This window comes from Mycteria americana, chromosome 21 (assembly GCF_035582795.1).
Source record: "Mycteria americana isolate JAX WOST 10 ecotype Jacksonville Zoo and Gardens chromosome 21, USCA_MyAme_1.0, whole genome shotgun sequence".
Taxonomy (NCBI): domain Eukaryota; kingdom Metazoa; phylum Chordata; class Aves; order Ciconiiformes; family Ciconiidae; genus Mycteria; species Mycteria americana.
In genome coordinates, this window is record NC_134385.1 from 7,797,033 (window position 1) to 7,816,165 (window position 19,133).

General features: G+C 48.5%; 1 protein-coding gene across 11 annotated transcripts in view; it reads left to right on the top strand.

The window, feature by feature from the left end:
* SCMH1 (Scm polycomb group protein homolog 1) overlaps positions 1-19,133 on the top strand; it is a 72,719-nt gene that overhangs the window by 38,189 nt on the left and 15,397 nt on the right. For 10 of the 11 annotated variants that reach the window (XM_075522058.1, XM_075522053.1, XM_075522051.1 and 7 more), the window contains 4 exons: positions 15,540-15,772; positions 16,332-16,458; positions 17,524-17,724; positions 18,402-18,587. In XM_075522058.1, the coding sequence (XP_075378173.1) occupies positions 15,540-15,772; positions 16,332-16,458; positions 17,524-17,724; positions 18,402-18,587 (747 nt within the window). The remainder of the gene's footprint in view (positions 1-15,539; positions 15,773-16,331; positions 16,459-17,523; positions 17,725-18,401; positions 18,588-19,133) is intronic. The other variant, XM_075522060.1, reaches the window with a different exon arrangement.

Here is a 19,133-nt window from a genome sequence, read left to right on the forward strand (position 1 = left end):
GAGGCCAAAATACACTGTGTTCACATTACTAACGACGTGGATTTTTTCAACAGAAGACTGAAGGTGTGCTGGGTAGGGAAGGAATTATCCACATCTGCCAGGCCTGCGTGCCTTTCCTTTTGAGTCATGTAGTGACTCAACTGACATTGTAGCAGATACAGTGCAGGAGGTAGCTGATATTTCTCAAGCTGAGAGCTTCAAGGTTTAGATTAAGTTGTGACGCACATAAGCACCGAGTCTGTGCACTGTAGCAATGTTAGGCAGAAATGTAAATTGGGAGGAAAGCAGAGATTGAAGGAGCAAAATATGTAGGTCAGCTGTTGGGGGTTGGCCCCCGTGGGCAGCTGAGCTCCCCCCGCTGCTCACTCACCCTCCCAGCAGGATGGGACAGAGAATTGGAAGGGTAAAAGTGCGAAAACTGTTGCGTTGAGATACAGACAGTTTAGTAGGGAAAGCAAAAGCTGCACGTGCAAGGCTAAGCCAGGTATTCATTCACTGCTTCCCATGGGCAGGCAGGTGCTCAGCCATCTCCAGGAAAGCAGGGCTCCATCACGCATAGCAGTGACTTGGGAAGACAAACGCCATAACTCCCAATGTCCCCCCTTCCTCCTTCTTCCCCCAGCTTTATATGCTGAGCATGACACCATATGGTATGGAATAGCCCTTTGGGCAGTTGGGGTCAGCTGTCCTGGCTGTGCCCCCTCCCAACTTCTCATGCACCCCCAGCCTACTCGCTGGCCAGGCACCGTGAGAAACAGAGAAGACCTTGACACTGTGCAAGCCCAGCTCAGCAGTAGCTAAAACATGGGGGAGTTATCAACACTGGTTTGGTCACAAATCCAAAACATAGCACCGCACGAGCTATTATTAAAGAAAGCTAACTCTAGCCCAGCCAAAACCAATACAGTACTTTTGAAAAACTTTTTGCAGGCATTTTACTTTTTCTCAACTTCCTGCTCCTTGGGGAATCTGTGGGCAGCTCAAGCTTTCATGGCTCCTAAACAGGACAGAAACAATCCTGTTCGCAGGTCACTGACATAAGTGGAGTGCAGATTTGGAAAGCTGCTTCGGAGAGTCCCTCTCCATTATAAGCAGTACAGAAAATCAATACTTAGGATTGACCTAAAGAATGAGGATTGTTGCTTCGTTACTTTAAATCATGTCTGGGGAGAAAGAGAGTGAGAGAGACGCGCACACAAATGGAGGTGCCGCTGCTAAGGTTCAGGGCAAAACGGATTGAAGAGGGAAATACGAGACTGTGATAAAAATCACTGAGAAGAAAGAAGAAAGAGATAAGAGGCTGGTTAATGATTGTGGTTTCCGGGGCCACTTGCCCTCAGCAGGGAGGTGGGATGAGGGAAATCCTGCATCAAAAGAGAGGAGATGCGTCTGCTTCTGTTACCCATGGGAAAACTGGGGTTTCACAAGCGATCACAGACTAGAGGGAAGTTCAGTCCTTTGGAGTCAGGGAAACACACGTTGGAAGAGGATCCATGAGAAGTTATTTTCCTTTCTGAAGTGGTTTGTGGGATGGAGAGCTGTGATCCCCTGGGGGAGGAGAACCAAACCGGGGTCTTATCAGGTACCTCTGCGAGGCAGCTTCCATCTCTGAGCTCTTCACCCAAGGAGGTGACGCACCGAGGAGTCTGTCTACGCCAGGTAAAGGGACACAGGCTGGGAAAAAGGGACTGAGCAGACGGGATCAGGGATTTCTGCCTATACATGCTGATGGTGGGCACAGGAATCTGAGATTTTCTACAAGGTCTGGGTCTTTACACGAGAAAGCATGTAGAACTCTTATTTACACTCTAGCTTTAAATTTCAAGGAAATTCATGCATTTTTCTGGAGTTTATGCTGTAGTATCAGAAACTCTAGCTGTGATTTGCCTCAAAAAGTGTGAGACATTTACAGGACCCCCCAGGAGCCCTGCTTACAGCTGAGCACAGGTGGCTCTGTGCATGATCCCAACAGTACTGCTGCTGGAAGATGCTGTGGCGGGGCAGTCTTCCCTGCAGCTCATTTTCCAGGTCCTGGGAAATCCAGATTTAATCCATGCCTGCACTAAGACCTCCCCCCCCCGACACGCATACACATACTTTGTCTACTGTAATAGCGTCCCTTAAGTCTGCTTGCCCGTGTTTAGTACATCACTGCTGGAGAGCAGGGAAATACTCTAACCTTAAAAACAAGGATGCAGGGACACACGCAGCCTGCAGCAACCTGCCCACAGTCAAAAGTATCACCGTCAAAGTCTGTAACTCGGAATGTCCTAGCGCTATTCCTCCATTTGGGCTTTGCCTCTGGCGTAGTTCCCTGGTGGGTTCGTTACACCCTCTTCCACCCTTCTGGATGTTCCTTAACATCCAGAGGAGAAAGGGTTGATGCCATGCTGGATGTGGGAGAGGCACAGCAGTGAAAGCGTTAAGACTGGGCGGGCAGAGCTGGAAGCAGCTCCAGCACTGGAATTTGGAGGAGTGGAGTTGCTGCCTTGGCACCAGCCCAGCTGGCAGAGAGGCCCCACGCCCAGCTGGGTCGGGAGAGCTAATGCGGAGCACGTTCTCCCGGCCACTGTGCCAAGGCCAACAGGGAGCTGCAGCGAGGGCACTGGAGACCCTGGTGCTCGGCGCAGTTAAACAGCAGGCACTTGCCTTGAATGCCTTCGCCCGCGTCTGCTGCGAGCTGTCGGCACACTGCTCCCTCTCCCTGGGCTTGGCTGCCTTGAGAGAGTTTCCCTCTGCTTGCAAAGCAAGCAAAAGTTAATAGTTTTAGATAGTTGCCATGGGGATATGTTGAAGTGGAGCTCACATCCACTCCTGGACTCGCCATCTGTTGCGTGCGTTACACAGCCTGCCCGTATTGCCGGAGAGACCGGAGCATGCCGGCAGGGCCTGCCCTGCCCTTGCGTGGGTGCTGTGCCGGGAGCGGTAACTCCAGGAGGTAACGGAGGCACAAAATGCTGACCCTGGATAGAAAGTTCATGAAGTTCTTCATCTCTCGCCACCATTGCTGCCATGTGATTTATTGGTTAACTGCTTGGTGTCTTCGAATGAAGATGATGATCAGATGCTAAATTTTCTGCCCACGGGCAAAGGTAATGTGTATTTTATGACTGTTCTTTACTCTTGATGTTGCTTGGTCTCTCTTCCTCCTGCGGGGCGAGAACACAGTGGTGGGTGGAGGTGCTTCATCAGGAGTAGCTGGCAGGGTAACACTCAGGTGAGCTCCTGTGCTTTACTGCTTGTAGGAGATGGAAAAATATTAATTACTGCACTTCAGGACTGAGCTGCGATTTGGAGCTCATACATCAAGCTGGGTGACATTTGTTTGTGTCAGGGTGGCTGGATTTGGGACCACACAGGCAGACCTTATATACTGACGGTGGGAGAAGGTTACACAGAGAGTTCAGCGTTTTCTCTTTTATCTGCAAGTCTAATGCACGTACCTCGGTGTTGCTGCCTTTGAGACCGCTATTGGAAGATCCCAAGAAAATCTCTTGAGCTGTTTGGAGCACAGAGCCAAGGCCCTTAGCAGTAATCCTGGCTCAGCTCAGATGTGTGTTCCGGAATATGCATTGGCTTTGGAGGTCTGGGGGCTTGGACAAGAGCAGTACTGCAGGAGGGTGTGCTGCTCCCCCGACCTCTTTGGATCCTGACGGTGCCTGTGGTTCAGCAAATGGCAAATCTGTGGCTCAGTGGGAACAGTGAATCTGGTGTGTCAGAGACCTGATGTTACTGTGTGATGTCTTGGGGCTGGCAAGAGCCTCTGAGAAGAGAAGCTGACCTGGGAAAGGCAAAGTTTCCACCATCCCCCAGCCTGTCCTTAATGCCAGTGTCTCGGCCTTCCTCCCAACTTGACTTTTCCTCATGTGTTTTATTCTAAAATATTTCATAACCCAGAGAGCCTGGGTTGTATTTCAGGATGTTTCCTTCCCTTTTCCATCCTGCTTCCTGGCCGAAAAGAAGGTTTCAAAATCTCAGGATGTTACTGAGTCTTTGCAGGATGTTTCTACACAAGCATCACTGTTGAAACCTTCCTCTCTTTGGATGAATAACGCTGGGGTCGCCGCTCCATTTCTGCAAGGGCTCCGACCTGTAACAACGCTTCTGCTGATGGCGCGTGGTGCAAGGCTGTGCGTGAAGCTTGTGTAGGCTGAAGGTCTGTGTGCTTTCAGGATGGAGTTGGACAAACTCAAGGAAGAGCAGTGATCCAGGGCTTTTATTTCTGTGGGTTTAAAGGTGTCTGGCTCAGGATGTCCTGAGCTGCTGGTTGCAAGCAGGGCTGGTGTCTCTGCCTAACCATCCTCTGCTGCCAGGTTTGGAAGCAGAGTTAAATAAGCTTAAAGTATGCCTGGTGTAACAGTTTGTATATCTTTAGGAGAGCCACAGGGAGGGCGCAGTTTCCCATGTAGATGAAGTGTTTTAAACACTAGTATTAAGAAGCTTCGCATCGAGGATTTAGGGCTCCACGCCTAGTTTCTGCTTGTCACCAGCACACATACACCAGCCATTGGTGACAGGAGCTTGGTCCCTTGTAGGGATGCCACTTCTGATGCAGGCAAGTGCCAGAGGAACCAGAATCATCGACCGGACTTTTCTCACAATGGTCTGTAAAGGCTGCCCATGGTTAATGGGATGGTTGTGATCGGAGCAGTGTATATGTGTATGGAACAAATGGGCCCATTTTGGCGGGATTTTTCACAGTGACGTCATGGGAGCAAGAACATGACATTATCTTCTTGTGACCTACTGGGTAGTTTCTTCATTTTTTTGTTTCCTTCCCATTTTTTGGAGAGTGGAAGTAAATGCTGTTGAGCCCAGCTCTGACCCTCGCTTTGGTGAACAGGTATATGTTGCCACAGCGTGCATTTTTATTGAATAGGAACTTCGTACTGAATATACAGCCCCACTTGTTATAAAGATCGGACCTTTTGCGGCTTGTCACAGTTCTCCTCTTGATCTTTGGTATTTTTATAACTTCTGAATAGCTTTAAAAAAGAACAAAAAGTGGAATAAACCGCACCCACCTAGCAGTCTCCTTGTTCTTTGTGCACTGATATGTTGAAGGTGTTCTGCTAATATTTAACCAGGAAGCCAAAGCTAAAAAAAGAGCTTCAGAGAAGATCAGAACAAGCAGAAACCCCAGGAACAGTCCTGAATAGCCTGAATACGGCAAGAGTACAGAAACATTTTGATTCTCAACATGGGGCTTTGGAAACCCACTGATAATTAACTCCCAGGGGCAGAAGACATGACCAGTCAGTAGATTGACTGTGGTGGCCTCTCATGCCACATATTTTCACTGAATGTATGTCCTTGAGCTAGCTGGATATAAATAGCAGTATAGCCATGCCGTTGCAAACTTCCCGTGGGCTGTAAATCTGTGAAGAAACCAGTGACCTCTGTCCTGCTGCAGGTGTAGTTCAGGTTGGCTTGGGCATGCTTGCACAAGCTGAAGTCTTACCCAGTCTGCAGGTTGGTTGCTTCCTAAGACCATGGCTCTGGGATTTTCTTGAGGACTACTATGTGGACCAGACATGTGTCAGTCATCCCTGGTGCTTTTGGCAGCCCTCTGTGGGTACATGCTCTGCTGATGGCCTCTCCTGAAGCACTAAGCCTGGAAAAGCTGCAGTACGATCGTTTTCCTGAGGTGTGGAAATTATTTTACTTCTGTTGTCGGTGTCTGTGTCAGGACCAAAGGTGCCAGTTCTGCTCATGTACCATCTACTGACCAGCTCCAGGGGGGCACAGGTGGGCTCTTGCAGTTGCTGCTGGAGTGCTCACCATGTGTCCATGGGCACTGTCATGCAGGAGACGATCTCAGCCTGGCTTTGGGGTAATTAAATTAAGCTTGAGTATTGAAGTTCAGATTTTTACTTGATTTTGTTCTGACTTTGCCAATAAATATTGGCATTGCCATTTCTCTTGGAGCTCCCTGATTGCCCCTGTACGTCTTCTTTCACCTGCTAGCGCATCCCCTCAGTCAGGAGCTTGAGTTTCAACTCTGCTGAGGTGTTTCTGATGCTGGAGCTGCCCAGCTCAGTTCTCATCTCCTTTTTGTAGTTCAGAATTTCTCTGGTTTAATTCCATAGCTGTTTCACAGCTGATTAAAACAACACACCGTTAAAACAGCTTTATTTTTGCAGTGGATTGGAGAAAAGGAAACTAATAGGGAGATCACACCAAGCAAGAACCCAGGTTGTGTTCCTGCCAGTTTATTTGGAATAAGAGGTAGTGGGATGGGGACAGGAGGAAAACTGCTGATTTGGGATGTGAAGAGGATGATTATAGACAAATTCAGCATTTGCTTGTCCTCTGCATTTGAACCATATGCCCTGGTAGGCTCATTGCAGCTCCTTGTTGTCCGACCTGGTAGCTGGGCTAGGAGGCAGAACTGTGCTCCAGCCAGGCTGGGGGAGCTGGTAGCCCCTGTGCTCTTGGCTGCACCTGCAAAGGAGCATGGACTTGCTCCTAACTGGACTTGCAGAACTGGACCCAGAGTTAAATTATCTGAGCACTGGAGAAATAAAAAACAATGCTGGCACAGAGGGTGCAAGCCAAGGCTACCAGCTTTGTAAAAATGGGCTGCAAAGATTGCTGGACGCTGGCTCATACAAGCGAGTATTTCTCTAAGGGTGATGAGGATACTCTGCATAGAATAAATAACAGCACTGTTGCAGTATGGGCTGTAATTCTTTTGAGGACTTCCTGTGCAATCCAGATCTGCCCGCTAAATCCCTCGAACCAGCCTCACTGTCCAAAACTGCCATTTTTCTCTGCGGTGTAAATTCCTGCACCAGGTCCGTTCCCAGCATGGTCTTTCTGCTCCTTTGCTTTGCCTTCTGGGAGCTGGAAGAGGGGATGGCAGGGAAAAGAGGGGCTGAAGAAGCAGGAATGTGCTGCTCCTCCAAGCTCCAGCCATATAATTGACAGTGTGAGACCTTTACGGCTGGTTGTGCAGATGTTCCACAGCAAACGTGCTAAGAGATGAGGGGCTTATAAGCTACTATCTGGGGAGATGCTTGCTTGGCTGCTCCAGTGGTGGCAGGCGTGATGCCATTTTCCCTTATCCAAATGCTAGCCTTTGCAGTATTTTATAAAAAAGATGCATGACTCAGTTTACCCGTCCATTTGATAATGCTACCCAGTGGATACAAAGCAGTTAATTTCTTTCCCATACAGGGGAGAAATTAAGACCTGGGTTTTGGAACTAAGTAAATCTGTGTGCTCAGCACTAAACTGAAAATGGCTTTTGCTGAGGACAATGATTTGGGCATCCTTGCTCTTCACAGCACTGTCACTGTCTTTGTCTCTGATCATGAGCCAGTCACTTATCTCTGTTTATTTTACCATCAGCAGAATGGGGCCTGTGCTGACCCCCAGGGCATTTTGATGAATAAGTCTATTGTGTTGCACATCCGTAACACTTGTTGTGCCAGGTCTCAAAGCACTTCCCCCTGCATTGAGGAATATCTGCACACATATGTTTATACTCTAAAAAGCGTTAATAACTGCTAAGTAATAATAAGAGTTACTGTCTCTGAAATGATGCTGGGAACTGGTTAAAAACATTAAAAGATATTTTACATTGTATGCTAAGCGGAAGAGCCAAAGCAGTGTGAAGGAACTGTTAAAAACGCTCAATCTGATCAAAGAGTTTTCTTCATAGGATCAGTGAAGGGCAGACTTAGGGTGGCTCTCAGCATGCAGCGGGGCAAGGCAGAGCTTAGCCCTGGCTGAAGATAACCTCGGAAAGGGTGGAACTCTGTGGAAACGAGAATCCAGGGGTCGGCTGCAGGTCTGGGGGCTTTTTGCTTGATTTTTAACCAGTGTAATGAGGATTTATATTCAGTTGGTTTCTACCGTGATGTCCAATGTCCTGATCTCTCATTTTTCCAAAGCGGAATCTTTTTCCCTGGCTCTTTCTGGCCACTGCTGTGCTTTGAGCTGATATTCTCGGTCAGTGAATGTTACAGCCCAAGTTCTCCCTCCTGAAGGAGCACCAGGCAGCTCAGAGCCCATCATTTTGCATCTGAAGGTAGGAGTGGTTTTCTCCACACTCATCGCTTTATATTTATCTGTGTGATGGTCACCTGTTGTTTTCTTGCCCTGAAACTCAGTCTCCTAGCTTCTCTCTGGAGCTGCTCATGGGCTGCCACTGTCCTGTCTGCCCTGGGAAGTGTGAATCATTAGAAAACTTTCTCACCGTGCTTATCCTCTCACCAGGTCACTCATGAATATGTTGAGCAGTGCAGATCCCAGTGCGGATCCCTATGTCCTCCACGTCCTCCTTCTCTCTCCTCCACAAGAATGACTGTTTGCCCTTACCTCTTCTAATCCTTGATTTATCCCTATGGAAGCCTTTCCTCTTGTCCCATGGCTCTTTAGTTTTTATGAAAGCCTTTGGTGAGGATCTTGGAGACTTTGTGGAAAGGACAGTAGGCTGTCTCACATCGGTCCACATGGTCACTGACCAGTCCAGACCCTTCCAGGTTTGCAAGGCTGGGTTTCTGTTATAGAAGCTGTATTGACACTGCCCAAGTAGGTCAAATTCCTCTTGGGGGCTGTGTTATTGGATAAAGCCTCAGTTTTGTTTCAGGAAATGTTTTAGCCAGATGCACTTTGTGCTTGGGTAAAATTAGCTGCTTGGGTTTAGCAAATGACTGGGTGAATGGGGCGGACAGTAACGCACAGAAAGGTAGCCTTGGTAAGGGAGAGGTCCCTTTGGGTTGTGAGTTCGGGTGTTTGATTCACGTAAGCAGACCTGCAGGTCCAGAATAGCGTTTTTCTGGTCTTCAGCTCCAGTAGCACCAACTGCAGTCTTCAGTTGTTCTTCTTCACGTATCCGTATGTGGTTATAATTAGAGGTAGGACACTTGGGAGGTTTTACAATACTGTTATTGGTCTGGCACTTCAGGCAAGTCGCTAAACCTCCGGCTGTCAGCGTGCTGCCCAGCGTCTCTGAGATGTGTTGCAAGGTGCAGTGAACGCCTGGGAAGGTTTTTAAGATCCCTGGCTGCACTGCCTTTGGAAAGTGCTGAGTGTAATTACCAATATGGTTTAGGGCACACAGGAATGCTGCCTTGAGAGCTGTAAATGTAAGACTTGTGCAAAAAGCAAATAGCAGTTGCTGGTATCACTGTGACTCTTGAGACTTTTTTTTTTAGTTGTTTTATTTTTGTAAATAAAACAACCATAAAAATGCCACAGCTTGTGCCAGTGGGATGTACAGTGGCATCTGCAGTGCACAGAGCTCATCCAACCGCATGCAAACAATTAAAATAAGAAAATTGATGCTCCAGACAGTGCAGATTTCTAAGCCTTTAAGAAATGGAACACTCATGATGAATGTTCAGAGCCTTTCTCAGGTTCAACAAATGCATAAGGCACTGCTTTAGTTTTAAGTAACTGCTCTTTTTCATGTGCCTGTGGATGTCCTGCCCAAAACCGGACATTTGAATGCAACCCGATCATCAGGATGAGCAGGATGGAGACAGTTTTAGGGACCGTGGTTTTGCATTTTTGTGCATACTGCCATGTAACCACTGGCCAGTGAGGTCTGGGAGGGGATCAGTGAATAAAAGCACCTCACGGCTTCCAGTGAAGGCAACAGCAAGTTTCAGTAGTTGAAAGCTGAAACTAGGCAAATCTTGTGTAAAAAGAAAATGCATCTTTGGGAGTTAAGGTAACTGATCATGAGAACATCTAGAACATGCCGAATCATGCAGCACTTGGATCCTCTTGCTGTATTATCGTATTAGATATATGATCTGATCTCTCAGCCTGAGCTCAAGCAGACATTTTAGGCTGGAGAGCACGAATCCCTGCATGAAATACTGAACTATCAGAGTAATTGCATTCTGACTTTTAAATTCCAGGATTTGGAGGATTGTTCTTAATCCCTGTCCTTGCAAGGAGTCCGTGTCTCCCACCCATGCTCTGACCTTTTCTCCTGTGTTATATCTGCCTAGCCTGCTGAGAGCTCAGGACATACCAAGTCTTGAGCCTTCCCGGAGCCTGTATTTGTGTCCCAGTTGTGCTCGTGGTGGCTAGTGATCATGATCTCTGCTTTGGGAAGAATCACAGGGGTTTGAAGCTTTCACATCTTACTCTTGGACAGGCGCTGAACTCTGGTTCCTGTCAAGCTCCAGCCTTCGGGATGTCTGGGTTTGAACTGCTGCATCCAGGGAAGGATTCAGCCAGATCTCAACAAGATTTCTGTTCTCTGGCAATTTTGCTTATCTTAAATGTGTCTCTCTAACCCACCTCTTTGAGTCATGCTTCTGACCATGCAGTGCTGAAGATGGGACAAGGGGCAGCTGGAGCACCAAAGAACCACTGGATAGGTGGTCTCCAGGGCATTCTTCATAGGTGCTTTAAAATGGATATGCGTGGTGTGTTCCGCCATCTCAGAAACCACCCCCAGTGTTTCGGGACACTGTAATGGTTATTACTGATATCTCTAGAGAGAAGGGGTGTGAGCTACGGCTGCATCTGACAGTACAGTAGCCCTTAGCACGTGAAGTGGAGATTTTGGGGTTTGTGGTCCAGCAGCTGTTAAATGCAGACTGTTAAATAGCTGGTGTATCAGAGAGAAAGGTAGGAAACCATTCTCCATCTTCAACTCTTCTGTTCCGTATTTTCCTACATGTTTTGGCTTTGTTATTCTTATCCCAAGGACCTAATTTTGTGTTCTTCAAGCTGTGACAAGCCTGAGATAAGCTGATGAGTGACAAATGCTGCTTTCTAGTATTTGGTTAACCCTCAAAGTGTAGACGGCAACTTTACAGAGTCTTCTGTAAATAATAGTCACAGTGTGGTGGGCAGCTGCAGGTGCTGCTGGTGCCATGCATCAACTGGCAAGGGATATTTTGGCATTAGGAAATAGAGCCTGGGGTCTTGAATTCTCTGTCAAGTCTCTTTGTTTCTGCAGGAAGCTAGGGACTCTTGTTTAATCCTTCAGTGATTAATAGCCCAGTCAGTGGTGCCTGTCTTGTCTTTGGCTCCGAGTTCAGCAATGTTTGATCCTGCACCTTTAGGGTGATGTTTCTCACTGCAGCCAAACTGATCCGATGCCAGCCGGCCCAAGGAGCCGGCCCATTCCTCTGTGTCCCCGCCCTTGTGCTGACCCAGATGCCTGTATGACCCAAAACAAGACAGTTCAGCCAGCAGAAAACTTCCGTTGATTAGTTTTCTGTTCCATTAATGAGCTGAAATGATTAACCACGCGTTCAGATCACAGAATAATTCAGGTCAGAAGGGATCTCTGGAGGTTGCACGGCCCAGCTCCTTGCCTGAAGCAAGGCCAGCTTTGGAGTTGCGCTAGGTTGCTCAGAGCTCATGTGAGCACCAAAGCTGTGGGGCAGAGAGATGCTACTTTTCTCAGCAACAGCAAACTGTTGATTTTTTAAGTAAGAGGGCCCCACTTGATTTTCTGAAAATTTGGCTCCTCTCAGTGGCTCACCATGGGGTGAAGACAGTGGTACAAGGAAGAAGAAGGTGGGGATGTCCCTGGCAGATGCTCGCTGTTGGGCTGGCACCATCACCAGCTGAATAAAACACAGTAAATTGAAACTTTTGGCAGTTAAAGGATATGCGGGCAATGGTTTGCAGCTGCGAGGTAAGCCTGTTTGCTGGGCACAGCCGTTACTGCTGCCGGAGCTCGGTGGGTGTTGGGGTAGGTGTGAGCAGGGCTGAGCCCTCTGCCCTTCCCGCAGCGATCCTTCTTGACCACGTCCTTGTAACATCAGGGGCTGGAATCCTGAAAGAAAGTAACAGGTACCTGGCAAAATCTTTAGGCTCCTTTAGGAAGCATCCAGTCACTGGAAGTGGTTATAAATGCCTCAGTGACGAGACAGCAGCACGGCCAGCCATAACTCTGTATTTTTGTGGCTGGGCCGTTGCCGGCTGGGTGCAGCTGGTGGGATGGCTCCACTCTGAAGTGGTTGGTGTCTCCTCGTCACACTGATTGCATGCAGTGCAACATATCTGGTAGGGGGAAGAGAAATGAATTAGCACGGGCAGGTGTTTTCTCAGATTCTGGTTAAAATCAAATAAAAAGCCAGGCAAATCTGCTGAATGGCGTTGGATCATGGGATGACAAGATTTCATTTCATTAAATTGCTCCAGGTCGGAAAAATGTCTGTGCATTATATCAGTCTCATTGAAGCAGCCACAGGAAAAATATTAGTGCATATTCAGCAATGTATTCAGCATTGTGTTCAGCGATACTGTTAGGCACAAAGCAACAATCTAGGTCATTTTCTGTGTATTTATGCCCTGAGCTGGCTGCACATTTAGATGTAACTTAGCCTGTTTCGTTGAACAGTCTTCTGAGCTGCAGGAGCTCCTCCATCCCTGCAGGAGCTGTGGCTGCGGCAGGGACGCGCTGCCAGGGGCGGCAGGCGCAGTGGAAACTCCTCTGGCGTGGCTGAATGAAATGAGGTTTCCTATCGTGTGGTCTGCCCACACCTAGTTATGTGCTTTTATTGCCCTAAAACAAAGCAGTGATTCTTTAAGCCTGGCAAATTAATGTTACCTGTAATATTTTTATGGCTGAAGTGGACAATAGATCTTTCTAGCATGTATTGTACCAAAAGATTAAATCATTTTTTATTATAAAATTATACAGTGAAAGCTTGCACACCAGGAGTTCACCTGACATCGGTCGCCTTTTCCCTGGCACTGGGATTTCTCTGCGACGTGGTTCCAGCCCGGGAGCCAAGGGTGCAGTTCAGCTGCTCTGCCTACTGCATCCCAACTTCCCAAATGCACCATTTCTGTGGGGTCTTCACTAGTAAAACTGAGATCGTGTGTTTGCTTCACAGCTTGTCTGTAGAATCCTCAGTTTCTCTTCCAGGTTAGAGAAACCTCATTGCGGCACAGCTTGGTTTAGACAGTTAGCATTGGTGCAGATTGCAAACGAAATACCTCCACGCTGTTTTACACATCCCTTTGATGTTTAAGAGTTTCTTTGAAGTACGGAGTGTTTTACCTGTGTTTATCCTTGTTCTATCAACTTGTGGGATTCTAGTAAATCCTTTAATACAAATATTTTTCCACTGAGATCAGCCGTGCACACGTAAGGCTAGAGGCACAGCGATTCAGTGATCGGTCCCTGTCCTATCTATGCCATTCCTCTTTGTTAGCGCAGCTCGGTGCCAGATGTCACCTGTAGCAGGTGACACTCACTGTCCTGGAAAACCATCATCTGTAAGAAGCGCTGAGCTATCGTATTCCTTTTCTTGCCAGCAAAGTAGTCTTGCTGTTACTATTAACATCTCAGACAAGGAATAGTAAAACCCTATTTCTACAGCAATTCTCTGTACCTGCCTGACACAAAAAAAAGACATTATTTGGGAAGTTAGATCCCTGAATGACTGTGTACTTCTCCCCAGCATCTGATACAGAATGCTAATGCAAAAAAGTAAAGAAATAAAATTAAAACTAAAAAAAAAAATTGAAGGCACCAGAAATCTTGCCCTGCCCACATGACAAGCAGAACGGGGCCGGGTCCTGGATGCACCATGCACCGTGTTATTTGCACTGGTGCAAAGTGAGATTAGGGTGGGTGTAAACCACCCAAAGACAACTGCAGGACATTCTGCGCTTCATGTTTTGTGCATGTTACTCATAGAAACACCCAGGAGCTCAGTGTGGTAGGGCAGGGACAGCAGAGTTCATCTCACAGCAGCAAGTGGAAGTGTACGCAAGATTTGCCTGTGGTAGCAGTCGTTGCCGGCAGCAGGAGGAGCGGCACCTGCTGTTCCTGGCCCTTCTCTGCGGTAGCTGCTGACCTCTGCATCCTAAACGTGTCCCAGCTGCGCGGCCTCCCTGTGATACTGAGCTGGCAGCTGAGGGCTGGCTCTGTCTGCCCTCCTGCCCCATGCACAGCCGTCTTTGACACTGCCAACGAGACAGAAATGCCCATGTGGTTGGAGGCTGGGAGTCCCGACAGCAGCTTGGACCTGGAGGAGTGCCTGGCCAGCGCGTCCGCCCACATGAAGTCGTCTCATGCCGTGAGATAACACCAGTCCTGGTATAGAGCTGCCTGAATGAACCATTCACTCAGGTTTTCTTGGACTTGGCAGCCAGGTTCAGGCCCAGTCTCCCCGTGGAGAGCACACCAGAGTCAGAATGGAGTCAGAGCAGAAGAGCAAAGCAGGATCCTCCACCTCCAGTGGCTCGTCCGTGTAAGGCCAAAATAAGCTGCCACTGATGGGACCTTATACAGATCTCCCCATACCAGCCATGCCGTTTGCTCGATCTGTGCTTTGGTTAGCAGTGAAGTAGTTAACAGAGCTGTCAGCTCATTGCTCTATGCCTGGAGTATCTCCTGACTCAGGGCTTGCTGCTGTCACCTCACAGCCTGCTGATCTTCTCCAGACCCGTAGAAAGTTGGACCCATCTTGGTTTGCTGCTTCTGAGCTGTTGGCAGGAAACAGTGCCTTTGTGCCAAGGGAATGAGTCCTTGCTCACAGTAACTGCTCATAAAACCCACGTTAGAAAAACCTTAAAAATCTCTTTATATACCCACAGTTGTGCCACTGTTAGGGCTGCATGCCATCCTGGTATCAATCTTAGTGCGCTCTGTTTCTTTGGCCAAGATTTTCTTAACTATAAAGCTCCTCACTTCAAGAGTGGTTGTTTTTTTTTTCTAATTCCAAGCCCTCATGTTGAATACACAGTGAGGTTTCCAGGTCTGAGAAACAAGACATCCTAAAGGTCACCGTGCATTTTTCAAAATCTAAGAGGGTTTTGTTTTGTTTCTTCTTGGCAGAAATTTAAATCTAAAGGAAACATTGGTCTGCTGAGCTGGGCCAGTTCATCTCTAGCCTTTAGCAGGACTTGGGAAAGATGAATGACCAAATTCAGGGCATTTGTGGGCAAATACACCAGAAACCCGGTTTTGTCATGGAAAGCGTGAGAAGATAAGGAAGAACTGACCATAGGGTGGCACTTCGCTTACCGCTGGCAGTACGTAGAGGAGCAGGTCGGCTGAGCCAACTGAGATGAGCTATTTATTACCCAAGGCCAGGAACAATAGTCATTGCAGGCATTGAGGATGGAGCTGGTACCTTCCACTGCAGTTCACTGGTAATTTAGGGACAGAGCAAATTTGACTTTTGCCTTGAGAGAGGGGATTTCCAGCACAGCACTGGCTCTGTGACTGTCAGGCAGGTCTTGACTGATCCATCCCCTAGGAATGCTTTCAGTGCACTTTACGTGATCGCTGGCAGGTCACCACTCGCAGAAGGAAGAGGTGTAGGTGCCAGTTATTTTCAGGAAGGAAGGTATGGCTGAAAGTGCGATCCTTCTGGAGTTCAGCCCATCCAGGCTAAGCCACAGTGTCCCACAGCTCAAGTGCTGAACCAAGGATCAGTGCGTTTGGTTTTTATTCTGGCATGGAGAGCAGTAGCCTCCATGCAGGGGGCTGTGAATACTCCAGGTTTTTCCATGTGACACTGTTTGAAGATGGAGGCTGCTCTTGTTTTGATTCTCGCCTGATTTAATTATATTTGCTTTTTCTCTTTTTATTTCAGTTGTGATTCCAAAGAGCCCTTTACCTGCCTCCGAAGTAAACTCGGAGAAACCTAGCATGCACAGTAGCACAAAGACTGTTTTGGGGCATCAACAAGGGCAAAGGCGTCGCAAAACAGGGAAGAAGCGTGGTCGAACGACCAAAGCGCTAATCCATCACCCCATGCCTACACCCTCCAAGTCAGTGGAGCCTTTGAAATTCCCCAGAAAGAGAGGCCCCAAGCCTGGCAGTAAGGTAAAAGCTGATGCTGATGCAGGCGGGTGAAAAGCAGGTGCTGCAAGTTCTGCCATGGGATGGTGCATGCGTGTGTTTGTGCACGTTTGTGTCAGCCTCTGGCTGTGTGACGGCAGCAAGTAGGAGACCAAAGGGGTATGTGGGCTGGGAATATCCCTCAGAGTCCAGCCCCAGAGCTGTAGAGAATGTCTGTGTCCTGAAGATCATTTCCATCAAGAAACTGTGTCTTTGGAGCTGCATTAGCTGTGAAGTAGCATGGCAGATGCTGTGATCATGACAGGATGGCCAAACGGTGGAATAAGCTCTTCCATCCATCGTGTGTAGCTAGTCTAAGTCAAGCAGAGGTGGCAGATCTCAGGCTTGTTATTTTTTCAGGATTGTGGTTTATAAAATACACACATATTGATTACTAGGTTCTTGAGACTCCCCGTCATCACCATCAGAAGTGTGTCATGTTCCACAGTGCCTTGTCTGTTGGATGCAAAGGAGAGAGTGTAGTGATCATGGGTGATAAAGGAGAGCAGGGATAAAAGGAGAAATATCTCCTCTTTTTCTGCAGAGGAAACCTAGGACATTGCTGAACCCAGCACCCACCTCTCCAACAACCAGTACCCCAGAACCAGACACAAGCACTGTGCCTCAGGACGCTGCTACAATCCCCAGCTCTGCCATGCAGGCTCCCACAGGTAAGGGTCTCGAACTGCATTCTTGACAAGATTGCACAGTTAGGAGCTGCGTCAGTCAGAAAGCAACACACCGAGATACTCCCATTTCTTCCTAAACCTGTACACCAGCAAACATTACAATTCCAGAAAGGCTGGCCTAATAGGGAGTATGTCGGGAGGAAAAGAGAGGCACATGAGTTCAGATCAGCTGTTTGTCTATCTCTCTGTCCATTTTGGAAATAATGAAGTCATAGGAAGGTTGCAAGTCCATCTGGTCAGTGCAAGGACCCCTTTCCCTGAGTTACCATGTGCATGCTAGTGACTCCACAGCTCTCAAAGGGCACTTCTCGTGGCCCATCGTGCCCAGAGGCAGTACGGTGTGCAGCACCTCTCGTGAGTCCGGAGCACAAGCTCTCCGAAACCATGCCAGCCACAGCTGCTGAAGCTACAGCAAGATGCAGAACAACTGCTGAACGACAGTGGCAATGATCTGTTCAGCTTCAGCCAGGATATTGAGGCAAACAGGGACGAGAGGGAGCAGGGGAGGAGTAGGAGCGGCAGTGCAGAGTATATGCTCTGCTACAGCTGTGAGATGTAGCTGAAGATGAATCTGGGCAGGAAAGTCTAATGCAAAGCTGCTTTTTATATGTTTGGTCAAGCACTGGATATGGGCTGAGCCCACTGTTTCCCCAGAACATAATCGGCCAATTTTCAGAGGAACCTAAAGAACCCAGTTTCCTAAAAAGTGGGGGCTGCATTCCTTCATCTCCTTTGAACATCGCAGGTGCCTTACCTGGCTGGCATGGGAACCACTTTGCAGCCTGCCTTTGGGAGCTTGAGTGCTGGGGAAAGTGTAGGAGAAGCAGCAACAGCTTGGAAGGTGAGTGTGAGGCAGGAAGATTTTGGAGGTGATTCCCCTCTGTAAGTGGCTCCGCTGTTAGGATGCAGACAGGCAGTCGTGGTGGATTCCCCTTTGTGAGTGATTTGAGAGTCTTAAAATCTCAGCATCTCTCAGGTTGGATTTTAGGCATCTGTTTCTTGCTTTCTTGAGTGGGTTAATGGCAAACACATTTCTCATCTTGGCAGTTTGCATTTACTTGAACAAGAATGGCAGCACTGGGCCCCACCTAGACAAGAAGAAAGTTCAGCAGCTGCCGGACCATTTTGGACCAGCTCGAGCTTCTGTTGTCCTGCAGCAAGCAGTACAGGCCTGCATTGATTGCGCTTATCATCAGAAAACAGTCTTCTCCTTCTTAAAACAAGGCCACGGGGGAGAGGTCATCTCAGGTGAGAACTGGCCTGCAGCACTTTGCCTTCAGAGATGTCGTTGCAAGAATTCGCTCGTTGGAAGATGTCTCTCCTGAAGCTTGGTGCAGTCATGGGCCAGGGGCAGACAGAAGATTTCTGTCTTCTCTTTCTTGCCAAACATCTGTGTCAGTGAAGCAACAGCTAGCGGCTGACTCAGAGCAGAGCAGTTAGCGTGGCCTCCGGGCACAGCTGCTGGAGAAGGCGGCATGCAGCCCTGGTATCAGCCTGGGCAGCGTTATGCTTCACCTATCGTCCCCCAGCACTGCCTGAGCCCCCAGGAGGAGGCGAAATGGGTGGGATTTTCAGAACTCCTGACGGAAAGACAAGAAATACCCCGGTTTTTAATTTTGCTTTTAAGCCCGTGTTTACCTGGATGCTGGGAGCGCAGGCCCCTCCTTGAATGCCTTTCCATTCCCTCGAACGCAGCTTCTCAGACGCTGCAGCCCCGTACCTGATGCTGGGTGCAGCAGACTGGTTTTAGCCTGTCCCGGGGAAGCGAGCTTGCCAGCGCTCAGCCAGCGGAAGGCAGTGGCTTTTGTTTGCTCTAGTCTAGACCAGCGATGCTGAGATACAGAAGCTGGCTGTGCAGCCCTGGGCGTAGTCTCCTGCCTTTGCTGGGGGTTTACGTGTTGGGCTCTGTTTGTTTCTGTCTCCAGCTGTGTTTGATCAGGAACAGCACACTCTGAACCTGCCAGCAGTAAACAGTATCACCTACGTCCTCCGCTTCCTGGAGAAGCTCTGCCACAATCTTCGCAGTGACAACCTCTTTGGGAACCAGCCTTTCACTCAGAACAGCCACATGCAGCGCTCACACGAGTACGACCACGACAGGTATCTACCAGGTAGGAGCTGGGGCGGGGGCGGCGTTGTAGGGACCCCAGGTGCTCCGTGCCTTAACCCAGATTTTATCTTTATCTCAGGAGGCAGGCATGTGTTTCAGAGCCCTCTGCAGGGTTCATTGCATCACACCATGCACATGCCCACAGGGCTCTTTTTGCACAGGATTCAAGTTGCTGTATTTTCTGCCTGTCGGTCTGATTTCCATCTCTGCCTGTAGGTTTCCGCTCATCCGTGCTGTCTCCTTGTCTTCCCTCCTCTCCTTGTCCCCCAGTCCTTCCTGCTTCCTGTAATCTGATTATAGTGACTTCATCCGGTTAGGAAGTAAGGCAAAAGACTCTGCATGGGAAATAGAAGAGTGATAACATGTAGCAGGTAAACTGTAATTAGAAATGGAATTAAAACCTAGCAGAGCGGTTTCCATAGTGGCTGTGAATCTGCTGCCAGCAGCCAACACATCCAGCCCTCGGTGAAAGCTTAGCCCGTTAAGAGATGATGCATGCTGCAGCGATCTGAGGCATAGGTGGCTTTGTTTTTCTTGGCATGGCTAA